Source organism: Ursus arctos, unplaced genomic scaffold (genome assembly GCF_023065955.2).
Source record: "Ursus arctos isolate Adak ecotype North America unplaced genomic scaffold, UrsArc2.0 scaffold_16, whole genome shotgun sequence".
Classification (NCBI taxonomy): Eukaryota; Metazoa; Chordata; class Mammalia; order Carnivora; family Ursidae; genus Ursus; species Ursus arctos.
In genome coordinates, this window is record NW_026622830.1 from 60,335,473 (window position 1) to 60,349,386 (window position 13,914).

The 13,914-nt window shown below is 52.5% G+C and overlaps 1 protein-coding gene across 1 annotated transcript; it reads left to right on the top strand.

The window, feature by feature from the left end:
* The first annotated feature begins 2,748 nt into the window (after nucleotides 1-2,748).
* LOC130543904 (ral guanine nucleotide dissociation stimulator-like) lies at nucleotides 2,749-13,181 on the top strand. Its single transcript, XM_057313020.1, has 11 exons — nucleotides 2,749-4,757; nucleotides 6,098-6,282; nucleotides 7,599-7,804; nucleotides 7,953-8,320; nucleotides 9,099-9,314; nucleotides 9,683-9,786; nucleotides 10,294-10,363; nucleotides 10,973-11,044; nucleotides 12,193-12,225; nucleotides 12,604-12,725; nucleotides 12,918-13,181. Exons 2-11 carry the CDS (start codon nucleotides 6,131-6,133, stop codon nucleotides 12,952-12,954), a joined length of 1,380 nt encoding a protein of 459 aa, XP_057169003.1. The 5' UTR covers nucleotides 2,749-4,757; nucleotides 6,098-6,130; the 3' UTR covers nucleotides 12,955-13,181.
* The last annotated feature ends 733 nt before the right edge of the window (nucleotides 13,182-13,914 follow it).

Sequence of the window (13,914 nt, forward strand, 5' to 3'; positions counted from 1 at the left end):
TAATGGATATGACCTGCAAGGCACAGGATAGAAAAGAAAAATAAATTCACGTACAGGACATTCAGAATACTTACAATCTTTGTGACGTTAAAGACATTAGCAATGAAGTAAAAACACAATCCACAAGATGGGAGACCATATTTGCAAACTGTCTATCTGGCAGGGGCTCAATATCCAGAATGAATAGAGATCACATGAACTCAACAACAGACAACAAAATGAATGCAATGCGTGAATGTGCAAATTGGGAATAGGCATATCCTCAAAGATGTGCACGTGAAAAGAAATTTGAAAAGATACATCACTAATGTTAAGGGAAATGCAAATTATAAAAAGCAATGAGATACCATTTTACATCCTTTAAGATGACTCTTCCAAAAAAAAAAAAAAAAAGCAATCAGAAGGGAAAAAAAGAGCAAGTGTTGGCCAAGATGTGGAGAAGATGGAAGCCTTATTCAATGTGTGTGGTAGGGATGTTTAACAGCATAGTTGTGAAATCAGTATGGTAGTTTCAAAAAAAATTAAAATTAGACTTACTATGTGTTCCAGTAACTCCACTTCTGGGGTGTATACCCAAATTAATTGACAGCATGGTCTTGAAGACATATCTGAACACACATTTTCATGGCATCATTATTCATAATAGCTTAACCATGAAAGCAATCCAAGTATCTGTCGAGGGAGGAACAGATGTTGTATGTACACATATTGGAATAGCATTGATTCTTCAAAGTGGAAGAAGACATTGACATATGCCACAACATGGGTGAACCTTGAGGATATTATGCTAAGTAGATGAGTATTCATGAAAATACACACTTTGACTTCACTCTTAGGACCTACCTAGAGTAAATTGCCAAAGACAGTAGAATGGTGTTGCCAAGGGCTGGAAGTAGGCGGTCATCGGAAGTTTCTGATTCATGGTATAGAGTTTGAGTTTTACAAGATACAATGAGATGTGAAGCTGGGTTACAGGGAGGTTGTTCAAACATATTAATGCATGGAATACCCTTAGAATGTACTCCATGAACTTAATGGACTTAACGACATGAAAATAAATGTAAACTGCAAATACGGAGAAACGAACTCAGGACAATTTCGTCTAGCCATTTATATCCTTTTGTTTAGGTCCTATCTCAGACATTTTGCTTCAGCCATTTTCCATGAGGCGACTTTGATCAAACAAAATGTTCTCATTCTGTGCCCACTTGGAAGCTTACAATCAGAATTTTCCAAAACATGAACAGTTTTTTCAAAAGTTACTATCTGAGGTCACTTATTAAGACTTTCTATTCTTTGACAAATTGTTAAATGGAACAAAATTTTAAAATTCTATTTCATCTGCTTTAATTTTAATTCACTGATTTTTAATTTCAGAATCAACTTTCTATGCCAATGGCTTGAAGTTTTTAACCCCTAGGATAACCTACTGGCTTTCGGTTCTGCTGTTTTCAGTTTTGTTTACGTGACGTTCTTTTTACCATGTCCAATTTCCTGATGCTCTCTATGAATATTAAAATATTTTTTTGCTCCAGTTGTTTTGATACATTTGACATACAGAACTGTGTATGTTTAAGATACCTGGCGTAATGATGTTCCTTTCGTATACTGTGAAACGATCGCCAGAATAAATTTAGTCCGCCGCCATCATCATCTCTAGAGATACAAAAATGAAGTAAAAAGAAAAGAAAGAGAGGTTTTTCTTTGTGATGAGAACTCTCAGAACTTGCTCTTTTCACACCTCTCAAATACACCATAGAGCAGTAATGAACTGTAGTCCTGGGGTGTACTGTAAATCCCTATTCCTTATTGATCTGAAACTGGAATTTGTACCTTTTCACCATTCACTCAGTTCCCGCACCCCCTCCGCCCTCTGCTTCTGGTTACTTCTATCTGATTTCTTGTTCTGAGTTAGTCTTCCTCCTTTTCTCTTCTTTGTCTCAGATTCCACAGAGAAGGGAAAAATAGAGATCCTGCTCCTTTGCTCTGTGACTCTGCAAAGGCACTGCGTTGAGGACCCCCGAGAAAAGGCATGGCTTTTTTTGCTGGTGTGCCTGCGTGGAGCTGTGCCACCAGAGCTGGAGAACTGGGTGCAGGGCGCTTCCTTGTCCATGGTACCTGGTGAGTTCTGCTGGAGGAACTGGAGCAGGAAGAGTCAGGCAGAGGCCATTGTGGTTGTCGCCCCTGCCCAGAAACAGCTTGAAAGTTTTAGTAGCATTCTGCAGTCTAGGTGCTTAAGAGGGGAGGTGGGCTCCAAGATCTTCTCAATTATTCATTGAGTAACTACACACTGAGCACTGCCCTATGCCAGGTATCTTGCTGGGCCCGTGCGCGGAGCTGAAATTACCTAGGGCTCCTTTGCTTTAGGAGCTCCCAGTCTACACATGGACCAAAGCTCCAAAGTGAACGCACGTAAAAGAAAAGAGCAAGCGCTCTGTACTAGGAATGAAGTGTGCTACGGAGGAAGGCTGGGGAGTCACTGCATGGAAAGATATGAAAGGCCTCACTGAGGCTGAGGTTGCTGAGAACAGATTGACCAAAGGGAGCTAGGCCTGCACACGTCAGGGAGCAGCGTTTCAGGAAGAAGTGACTTGTGCTGCAGACACTCAATAACAGAAGCCAGTTTGGCCAGAGGAGTGAAAAAGGCAGCCAGGGTGGCTGCAGGGACACTAGGAGGAGAGCAGAGGGGAGGGAGGAAGGCAGGGACAGATGCTGAGGCCTGGGAGACTGTTACTTATCTAGAGTTGCCCCGGGACTGCATTGCCCTGATACCCTGCATGTGCAGGTGCATCGCTTTAATTTCTAACAGTATTTGTGGGTGAAGAATGCGGGCCCAAATTAGCATGGTTCCCCAGGCTCAAGGTGTGTCAGTGGCTGCGGCTGTGACCAGGGCCATACTGGAAGAGGATTTTGTCATAAGTTGGCTCACGTGACTCGGGATGCCATCTGGACTCAGAACCTGAGTTCCTGTGTGTCTTTTGGCCTTGGCACTGCCTCCGTTCTCTGTCCTGTGAGCCTCTGTAGATGGCAGCTCAAAACATCGGTGCTTGGTTCAGGTTCAGAGAGAGAGAAGAAGAAGGGAAAGGGAAGGAGTGAGTAGTGGAACATGATGGAAAGTAACTAGGGAGTGAGAAACTCTTTGCATGACATGTAGAGAAGCTCTAGGCATGGTACTTCATCACGTTGAATATGTCCTGTGGGTCAAAAGCCAGTCACTGACCACTTAGCGGTTACAGTCTGATGCCTATACCACAGGTCAGGATCCCTAGGAGCCATGGTGAAAGCCGCTCCCCTCATAGACCCAAACGAGGTAACGGGGTCTCGTTCTTCATATAACGAGAAACAATTGCATGGTTTTACTACAGAGGATGACAATGCCTGCATCTTCTTGCTTTTCCAGACCATCATGGTGCCCACCTTAAAATGAGGCCAAGAGGGAAAGTGACAGTTGCAGTATTACAGGGCTGGAACCCAGGCCTCTTCTGAGCAGCACTCCATGCCAAGTCCCACCCCTTCTTGTAATTCTTCCATCTTGAAAATTGTGCCTCAGATACACAGGGGACCACCCCACACATGTAATAAATACTCTTATCCACAGACACCAGAGGATGTCCCAAGGAAGTAGATTCTAGCCTGATCCCCACACTGCAGGCTGGGAAAGTGGGGACTACGTGAGAGACACAATGACATAGGACACACAAGTGCGCAAAGAAACACAGAACGTAAGGTCTGAATTCAGCTCTGCCTCCTGAAGCTTCAGACCCTAGTTCCATTTCCAGAGAGTGGTGGCTATGGCCTTTTTGGCTCATTGTGTCCAGTTAAGGAGATGACATGGGGGAGAAAGCTAAGGAGTCAACTGCCAAGAAGGGGCTCTGGATAGGTCTGACTGAACACATGGTCCCAGGGATTAGAATCTTGAAAGAGTGACCTCACTTCCTCTGTGATAGGCCCCAACTGAACTTAGAACTCTGGTAACCGGGCACCCAGATTCAAAAGACAACCTGCTCTCCAGCTCACTTGAGTGGAGACGTTCGAGAGAACAGGATGTTCTCTTGCTGCCTTCCTCCCTTCAGGGTCTCTGGGCCCAGGCAAGCCCAGAGAGAGAGACTTGCAAATAATTGTAGACGTCGGCTCAGCCCGCTTTTCCGAGCCCTCTGGACATGTGGCAGGAGACACCAACAGGTAACACGAGGCAGCTCAGGGCAGCCCACTGGAGAGCAGGCAACAACTGTGATGCCACCTCAGCAGGCCCACACCTCTTGCCCCTCATTATGTGTGTCCCTGTGTGTGTGTTGGGGTGGGGGGCTGGTTGTCTATGTGTAGAGAAGGGGACAGAGGATGTGGGACACACCCTTCCTGGGCAGAAGGAAGCAGCCAGGTGTTGGAAGCCTGGCCCATCTTTCATGTTCACACCCCAGGTCATAGCAGGCAGGATGAGAAGCTGAGCACTGGGGACCAAGCTCAACTACCTCGATGTTAATCATGAGCTCTAGAGTTTCATCCGGCTACCTCCTTGCTCGATGTCTTTTCAGCTGCCCCTCTTTGCCTCAACTGGAGAACAGGATTTCTAATGCGGGTGGCCCCTTGTGGCAATGTCCTGGGAGGACACTAATGTCTCTTGACCCCATGTCTATGGGGCACTGCATTTTCAGAGCTGCACCCAGGAGGTCATCGAAGAGCTGGTCTGGGACTTCAACTACAACGCCCTAGACAAGTGGCAGGTGCACCAGGCCACCCAGGATCAGTGCCGCTCTGAGGTGAGAATGGGAAGAGGGTTCCACACACCCAGGGCCCCCACACAAATATGGGGACAAACCTGGGGCCCTCCCATGGTGTTTCCACATGAGTGCCCCACAGGCCCAACCACAAAGTCATCACAGTATCCACACCTCCACCACCAGCTGTGGGAGAAAGTAGGAAGACACTCTTCCCATAGGTGGGAATGGTAGAGAATAGTGTTCGTGTTTTTTGCAGTTTGGGGCGTGGGTTATTCTGTTTCATTCTGTTTTGTGTGACTTTTCCCGCAGCCATGAGTGTCTTTGCATTTTGCTACTGTTTTGAGTATTTTCTTGACTCACCCCAGCCATCCTGTGTAGAACCCAGCTCCACTGTCCTTGGAGAACGTGTCCAAGGCCTTATGAATCCTCACCCCACACAGGGTGATTGAACATAAAAGGAACGGTGGGAAGAAGCCATTCTATATGTTCCTCTGTAACGTATCACCTCTCAGAGCACATCGACTCATTGTATGTCCCCCGGGTCACAAGCTGTGTCCTCATGTGTCTTTTTGGACCTCCATATGGGAGGTTGTCTGCCACCGTGAATCAGCCTTTCAAGCACGGATTGGGTGGAAGGCCTCTGATGCCTCCTGGCCCAGGTAGTGGACTCTGTCTTTTCAGAGTTCAATCCAGGCCATCTTTGAGGAGCTGCTTGCTCCAAAGGCTCAGCTACTCCATCTCCCTTGACAAGCAGCAGGTGCCTCGGCCCACAACAACATCCAATGCTGGTCTGGGGTGAGAACAGGTCCAGATTGATGTCCAATCTCAGGACCCACAGATGATCACGGCAAGGCCAGAACCCACACTAGAAACAACCAGCTCCCCTGGGGCCTGCCGAGGAAGGTGGATTTCCCCTGAACCTTTCTCCCCACCTTAGGAACAGACCAGGCCGCAGCAGCATAGGGAAATGCCATGCATTCCATGCTCTGGACAGTTCTCAGGCCCAACGTCTATGATCTTGAGCAGCGTTGGAGATGCTAAGCCTCTGCTTTCTCCTGTCTGCAGTAGGGATGTTGACTGATGACTCAAAGGCATACAGTTCTTAATAAAGCCTATTCAGAGAGAGAAAGGCTGTGGTGGCTCAGCTAACAAGATGTGTTGAAGTGACCAATGCTTTCTCATTTCACCCCTAAAGGCAATTGTACTTTCAAGCCTAGAGCCTTTTCTAGGTGGGCCCTCAAGTCCCTTTTCTTGCACAAGTTCCCGAAGGGATGGGACTCTCTGGTCTGAGCCCCAGACCCTGATCATCCTGGTGGTTCGTGGTGTTGAAGCTGACTCCATTGCCCCCCACACCCCCCTTCTCTACCTGGTGGGAAAAGGAATCATCCCTGTCCCTGGATGAGGCCCAGACGATGCTGAGGCTCCGAGAAGGCACAATGGAGCGTTTTGTACAGTCCCTGGTGCCATCCTTCCCAGATGGGAGCATCTCAACCACCTCAACGATCTTCTGCATGTACGAGATGTTCACTTCAGCCACACAGGTCCTGGGCCAGCAGTTCAATAGGTGAGTGCCCACCCCATGCACAGCACAGGGTGAGCCTCCTATCTACTGGGTGTACATCTCGGGAATGGCACTACCCCTCTCTGACCTTCCCTTTCCTCTTCTGAAAAGTGGGGTGGTTAAGAGGATGAACCTCATACAGTTACTGTAGGAAATCATGGGAGGAAACATGGCACGGGCTACTCTGGTGCTTGGCTCTGTAGAAAGGGCTCCTGGACGTGCTGGGCATCTTCTTGCTTAATAGTTCTCTCTCTCCGGTCAAGAAGCTCTCAAGTGCAACCCTCACAGGCCGGTGGCCCTTCTGGGTTGACGAAAGGAAATGCAAAGCAGGCAGTTTCCCCATGTGCAAAGGACTTCTGAGATTCCATCTAGATGGTTCTGGTAGTTGTCCTTTGTGTGAGCAGCTCAGGGGCACACTGGGAGCAGGCAGACCAGCCCACGGGCCACTCAGGATTTGGAAAGTGCGGGCTGGGAAGTAGTCGTTCAAGAATGTATATTAAGCACCTAGGAATGTGAATGGAGAGAGGAGATACAGTGTCTGGGTCTCAGTTCTAGTCAGAGGGTCAGATAGGCACTCTGCACACCCTAAGCACGCATCTCCAATGGTTGTTAGATGTGACATCTTCGTAGCCTCCTCTAGCTTTGAAAGGATCCACCGAGAGCTGGATCATAGGACAGATGAAATGATCAAGTAAAACTGGGACAGGGGTTTGGGTCCAGAAGCAGGGCTGGCTGCCTCCACAGAGCAGGGTGGGGGACTACAGGGGTGGTGGCTGGGGAGGGATTTGCCAAACCAGGGATCTCACCGATCTCTTGATTTCCAGTGGGTGGGCTTCATCTGGGGGGCTTCATGTGAAGAAGCAAATGAGTCAAAGAAGGCTGTGGACGGGGTCCCGGGCCCTCTGGTCGGCAGAGCACAGTCTGGGCTCAGTGGGTGCCTGAAACACCCATCCCTTTGACGGTCCCAACTTGCTCTGCCTGCCCCTCCCCGCTGACCACCCCAACAGGGGCCAAGAACCGAGGGTGTGCTGAGCCGACCACTCACAAATCTGCCTCCAACCTGAGCCTTGATACTGGTGTGCATGGAGGATAGAGTAGATCAGGCCCATGGCCAGGTAGAGGAGAGGAGAAGTGGAAAAACCAGACTCATTCAGGTTTTCTGGAGGACCAGGCCTCCCACTACGAGGGCAGCTAGAGAGGGGTTGGAAGGGGGCTGGGGCCATCCTCTGGGACCCATACAGAAAGAACGGTGCTGTGGGAGTAGCATGTGCAATGCAAGGCCAGGCCTCTGACTCTGCTCCACATATGACTCTCCCCAGCACCCTGTCTCCCTTCTTGGGTACCTGGCCTGACCAGAATTTGCAGGCTATCTATCAGTCCCTGGGCCGTGACCGTGTCGAGATCAAGGTGGCCTATGTGCATGGGGCCATGGTTCTGAAGTGGCATGCCTGGGACCTGACAAACCATGTCCCCCTTCTCCTGATGCAGCGGGAACTTCTGGCGCTCACTGAGGCAGAGGTGGAGGGTAAGGGGGATGGCAAGCTGGGAAGGCTAACTGGGATGTGGTTCATGGGCTGGGTATTCCTTTCAAGGCCATGGGGTCTGTCCTGGTTTTGCAAAGGCATCCGGAAAGTCAGTGATGTGGATGAACCTTTCTCTGTCTCCTGCCCCAGTGCCAGCTCCAGGGCTCCTTCCAGCGGCAGAGCCAGGAACAGGGCCTCCTATAGAGCTAGAGGCGACCCCGGCTCTGTGTCAACTGTCACCTGCGGTGTCAGAGCCAGCCTCCCCTCTGTCAGCTGTTCCAGAACTGCAACCCGTGCTCCCATCTTCTGCATGTGTGCCGGGTGCTGAGCAGCAGTCAGCTGGACCACCCTTTTTGCTGGAAAGTTTCACTCAAGCAACAGCCACAGAGCCCACCGCGGCCCCAGAGGCTTCCTGCCACCGCTGGGTCACCCCAAAGAACCAGCTGGGTGAGGAGAAGCCCGACCTCCTGGACTTCCCTCCCAGGCTGGTGGCAGAGCAGCTCACGTATATGGATGCGGTGAGCAGCTGGGCTCTCAGGGTGGGCCAGGGGCACGCCTTCCTTCTGCTCTCACCTGCCCCACACCTGCCTTTCCCTGATGTGGACTCCTATGGTCTGGGACCAAATCTCAGCTCCACCACTTCCCAACCCTGTCAACCCATCAAGGCGCTTAGCCCCAAGCTTTCACTGTCCAGCTGCGGACTGTAGCGAGAGACCCTGATAAGCACTGATACGGAGGTACTAGGGAGAAGAAATGAGCCAGAATGGAGAGACCAATGGGCAGGCCCTGGTCCCGTGGGTGGAGGAGGGCAGCTCCCTGTGTTCAGTCAAGTCCATGGGTCACCCACTCATGTGACTTGGAGGATGAGTACCCTCAGCATTGATTAGGCATCTGATGTGTCCATGAGGACAGGGCAGACGGAAAAACGTGTGGTTGCAGCTCCCGTGTGAGAATGTGCATCTGAAAGGGGGGAAGGACCAGGGGGATGACCAGTTGGAGGGGAGGGGAAGAAGCCCCCTTGGGTTGGACCACCTTGCAGTGCCACCTGGAGCTGGGAGTTCCTGAGCATGATCAGGGTGCCAATGCCCTCCTTCCTTCCCTTGCTCTGTTTGCTCCTGGGTCATTGTGTACTGGGTTCCCTCAGGGAAAAACAATGGAATGAAATCCACAGTCTCGAACCAGGCTCAGGCCAGATTCTCAGCTCCCTGAGGTCCAGCTCTGACCTGTGACCCCTACGTAGGACATGAGTCTTGCATGGGAAATGGCTGGGTGAACCAAGGTCCGCCTGTTCTCTAGGAGCTGTTCAAGAAGCTGCTGCCCCATCAGTGCCTGGGCTCCGTCTGGTCCAAGCGCAACAAGCCTGGCAATGAGCACCTGGCACCCACAGTCCGGGCCACTGTCGCCCAGTTCAATGGTGTGGCCAAGTGTGTCATCACCACCTGCCTTGGCAACCCAAGCATGACAGCCCGGGACAGGGCCATGGTGGTGGAGCACTGGATCAAGGTGGCCAAGGTATGCAACGGGAAGCCCAGCCGAGGTGCTCTCCTGAGTCTCGGGCACTGCTCTTCCCTTGATCAGGTCTCAGGGTGGAAGGCCCTGGTCTTTGCCCTAGGGACTGTGCAGTCCCTAGGCTCTTCCGTCCAGGGGCATGCTGACCTTGCCTTGCATGGCCCCATGCTGGGATGCTCCGTTTCTGCCTGGCTCCTTCCTTGGAGTGAGGTAAAATCTTCCTCCTCCTCTGGGCCTCACGTGTGCCCTTCGGCAGGTCCCTGGACAGCGGCTTCCTCCAGCAGGAGCACTTTCCCCTGAGGGGGACTGAAGCTTGAGAGCCAATAAGGTGCCGGCTCCCCAAGTGACATCCCATTCTCTTCCCTCCCCAGGCCTGTCAAACCCTGAGGAACTACTCGTCCTTACATGCCATCCTCTCGGCTCTACAGAGTGTCTCCATTCACCGCCTCGAGAACACGTGGGGGAAGGTTTCCAGGTGAGTAGGCCTCTGTCCATGGAGGGACCAGGATGGACGAGGGAGCTCCCTGAGGCTTGTCCTCTTCCCCCTCAGGCAGCTTGGACCTTCTGGGAGGCGGCAAACCCCGACCACAGGACCTGGGCTGGTGGGTAGGTCTCTCAGCCTTCCTGGTGAGGAGGCCACCATGCCTCCCGCTTTAGAAATCAGTTTTGCCAAATGTCCCACACGGGGCTGAACTGCATTAAATCTCTTCACGTGTTTCCTTGACAGCCACTAAGCTCTCTGCCCATTTGAACCCCAAATTGACCCAAACAGCGTTTCTCAATGAATATGGGAAGGGAGGCCCAGGACGAGCCACATGAGAGCTCCCTCCCATGTCCTACAAAGACCTTAGTGCTCAGAGGATCCCAGAAGAAACCCTCAACCAGGCAGGTTGACACTCTGGGGTTCTCAAAGAAAAGGCACTCGCACTCAACCCTGCCACATTATTTGTCGATTGATCCTGCCTCCCTTGCCTCTCTTCAGGAAGCCATTGAGGATCTTTCAAAAGCTGTGCAGCAAGGACAGCGCACAGGGCAGGAACCTGCTCATCAAGGTAGCCTGGAAGGTGCAGGTCTGGAAAGAGACGAGGGGTGGGAGGGAATAGGATCCTGAGTGGATGAAGTCGGGAATGGTCTGAAGCATTCCTTGGGGAGGGGAAGCCTTTGGCATGAATGTGGCGACAGCCTAGGTGCGGATGCCGTTGGCGGCGAGGGGGCAAGCAGGTGGTGTCCAAGCAGACTCCCTAGCCTACACACCCTCTCTCTCTGTGTTGACAGCTGGTCCAGGTGGGGGCCTCTACAAACCTGGAGAGCCCAGAGGACAGACCTGTGCTCAGTGATGGGGTTGGGCTGGGTTGAGGGCCACAACAATGATGAGAGTAATAGGACCCTGAGTCCTCAGGAGACCATGGGAGATAGGTGGAGTTGTCATGTTTCCCGATGAGAAAACAGGCTTGGGGAGGCCAGGCTGCAAGCTCAAGGTCACACATGGAGTGAATGTTGGAATGAGATTGTTCTGGAATCACTCACGGCCTGCTTCTGGATAATGGGGCCTCAGGATCAGTATGAGTTAGGTCAGATGTCTAGGTTCTGACGTCCAAGATGGTGGGGGCAAGTGGCCTGAGGGTATGATGGTCTCAAGGAACTTGTCCTTGGCCCTGCAGGAGCGACCATCCAATAGATTTGCCACCCTGGTGATGGCCCTCCGGGGAGCCCAGAAGAGGATGCAGAAGAAGGTGAGTGTGCCTGAGGCCCAGGGCCTCCAAAGTCAGAGGAGGAGGAGGGCTCCTCCCTGAGGGCTGGAAGCCTCCCAAAAAGGAAAGATCAGGAAGGGGGGGTCCTTCCCACTCCAGCTGCGGCTCCTGGGGCCACAGCTTCTACAATTCTTATTTCAAAAGGACCAGGAGGAGGGCCCAGAGTGGTCCATAGAGAATGGGTTTTGCGGGTGGGGAGGGACCGACCTAGTGCTCCATTCCCTGGCATTTTTGAAAAGCAGGCCCTGAAGGTGATGAGGAGGAGTCTGATGTTCTGGGAGGGGGAGGGGAAAGGGAACCCGTGGGGGGGAGGCTGCTAAGGGTCCTAGGCTGCTCCACGTGAGCCCCTGCGGTGGGCTAGGAGGCTGGAGCATTTTCAGTGGAGGGTCCCTGTGGACACCAGCGAGCAGGGACTCATCCCAACCCTCCCCCTCATGACACAGGGTGTCGTGCCTTTCCTTGGCACTTTTCTCACCGAGCTGGTGATGTTAGATACCGCCATGGAGGACTATCTGGAGGTGGGTGAGCCTGAGGATTGTGGGGGAGGGACCAGAATCCGGAGGTTTGGGAGCAGAACGCCCCTGTACTGAGCCCTGAGCTCTCAGGACTCGGCAAACCTCTCCTCATGACAGCCTCACGGCTACCCTGTGAGCCTGGGGGCTGTTGCCCATCTCAGGGATGAGCGAGGTGAGGCTGCAGTTAGGCCACGGCTCCCGGTGCCGAAGACTGGTGAAGCAGCAGAGCTTCCTGAAGGCAAAGCTGCATGAGGTCTGTCTGAGTGGACCTCAGCCTCCCCCGGTGAGTTTGCCCGTGGGGGGAGAATGAAGTCAGGACCCTCCACGTCAGCAAGCACCTCAGTAGCCGCAGCAGCCCCTTCCTGCCTGAGGCTTCGGCCTCCCCTACTGTCTTCCGAGAGGGTGGTGCTGCAGGGTCCCGACCTGTAGCCAGTCCATCTGCCCCATGTCCTCCTTTCTCTGGACCCCAGAGCCTGGCCTAGATCCCAGGCCCACTATCTGTGTATGCACGGCCCCCTCACGGGTCCTGGCCATGGTGCAGCATGAGAAGGGATGGGAATCAAGTGCTCCTAAGAACCAGGGGCCTCATTCTGATGGACTTTGTCTGCATTCCAGGGGAATGAGATCAACCACCAGAAAAGAAATAAGGTGAGCATATGTGGCGCTTCCCGCAGGGAAGGGTAGGGAGTGGGCCTCAGAGATGTCCCTGGGAAGAACATTGCTTGGCTCCATCCCCTCCACCTCACATTTCCTGGGATCCCTTGAGAAGAAAGCAGTGCAAGTCCCATCCCGTTAGGAGATGGGGACAGAGCATGGCATCCAGGAGGACTTCCCGGAGGAGGGGCTACTGATACTCACCTCTGAGAACAGGTGGAGACCAGATGAATCTGCAGGGAGGAGGATGGCAATGTGTGCCAGGACCTGGGATGGGTGCCCGGTCCCGATGCTCTACCCTCACCAGACCCTGCAGCTCCCCGCCCCCCCTCCCAGGCTCCCTATACATCCTGTGCTTCTCTCTCTGCTCAGGAATATCAAGTCATGACAGACATCATGCTGCTCCAGGTGGCTGCCGAGAATTACACCCTAGAGCCCGAGGATCCTTTTTGGGCCTGGTTCCAGGCTATGGAGCCGCTCAGCGAGGCTGAGAGGTGAGGCCCATCAGGAGCTGGGTCGGTGAGGTTCGGGGTGGACTCTTTCTGCTGGCCACTCCTGGGATCCTCCTTCCCTGGGCAGCCTCAGGCCTTGTTGCCGGGGCGCCAGACTCCAGCTGTGGGCAAACACTGGCAGGGACTCTTGAATGGAAGCTCCTGGGCAACTCACAGGTGTCCCTCTGTCCTTAGCTACACCCTGTCCTGCCAGCTGGAGCCCCGGTCCTAGCTGGTCAGCAGCACTCAAGAAGAAGAACTGGCCGCAGTCAACCTCAGGGCTGAGCAAGTGTCCAGTGGCCCTGCAGGGATTCCTCAGCAGCTGCATCCTTGCGCCCATTTACTCCACACCCCTTCCCCCCATCTATTTCCTTATGTAGGGGGCACCATTTAGTTGTTTTAAATAGTACCGTGATAGATTTGCATGTTAGGAGATTAAAGCCCTTGTTTTGTTTTAGAGCCCGGTGTGTGGTTTGGGTCTTTTACTTCCTACAGTAATGGAAAACTTGCACAGACTCTCATATTCGTTCCTGACCTAGGAAATCTTCCAGAGTCATCAGCTACTGTATGTGGGAGGAAGGAGAAGTGCCAGCCCTTCTCCCTAGCCACTGGAGGGCACCCCCAAATCCCCCTTACTCAGAGCACGCGTCCATTTCAGTCAATGAATTTGGGCAAACAGCAGAGACAGCCCCTCAGAACTCCTGAGATTTAGAGGTTGCAGGGACTTTCCCAGGAATAGCAACAACCACTGAAAGTGGGAGTCTTTAAGACTTGTACGCCCCAGAGCGCCTTCCTGCCCCAGGACTGGGGTTGCCTTTCTCCGCTCTAAGGCCAGGAAGACTGTGTCCTGCTCCTTCCGTTGAGATGCTTTTTTGGTTTTGTGTTTGGTTTTGTATTGCCCCCGTATTTGGAACTTGTCATATTGTAGTTCAATCTCTGGAACTGCATCAGCACCTAGTGGGGAAAAACACGGAAGGAGATCAAATCCTGCGTGTGAAGGGGACAAAGCCAGAGGAAGATAATTTGCAGATGGACTCAGGGCATTCAGGACTTTCCAGCCTCAGTCTCCCCGTTGGCCGTTTACCAAGTTTGGAATCTTTCTGGGATTCTTGTCAATGATCTCTGGATTCCCTTTCCTGCTTGCTATGTGTGATGGGAAAAGATGGGAGGGGTACCTTAAAGGACACACCTG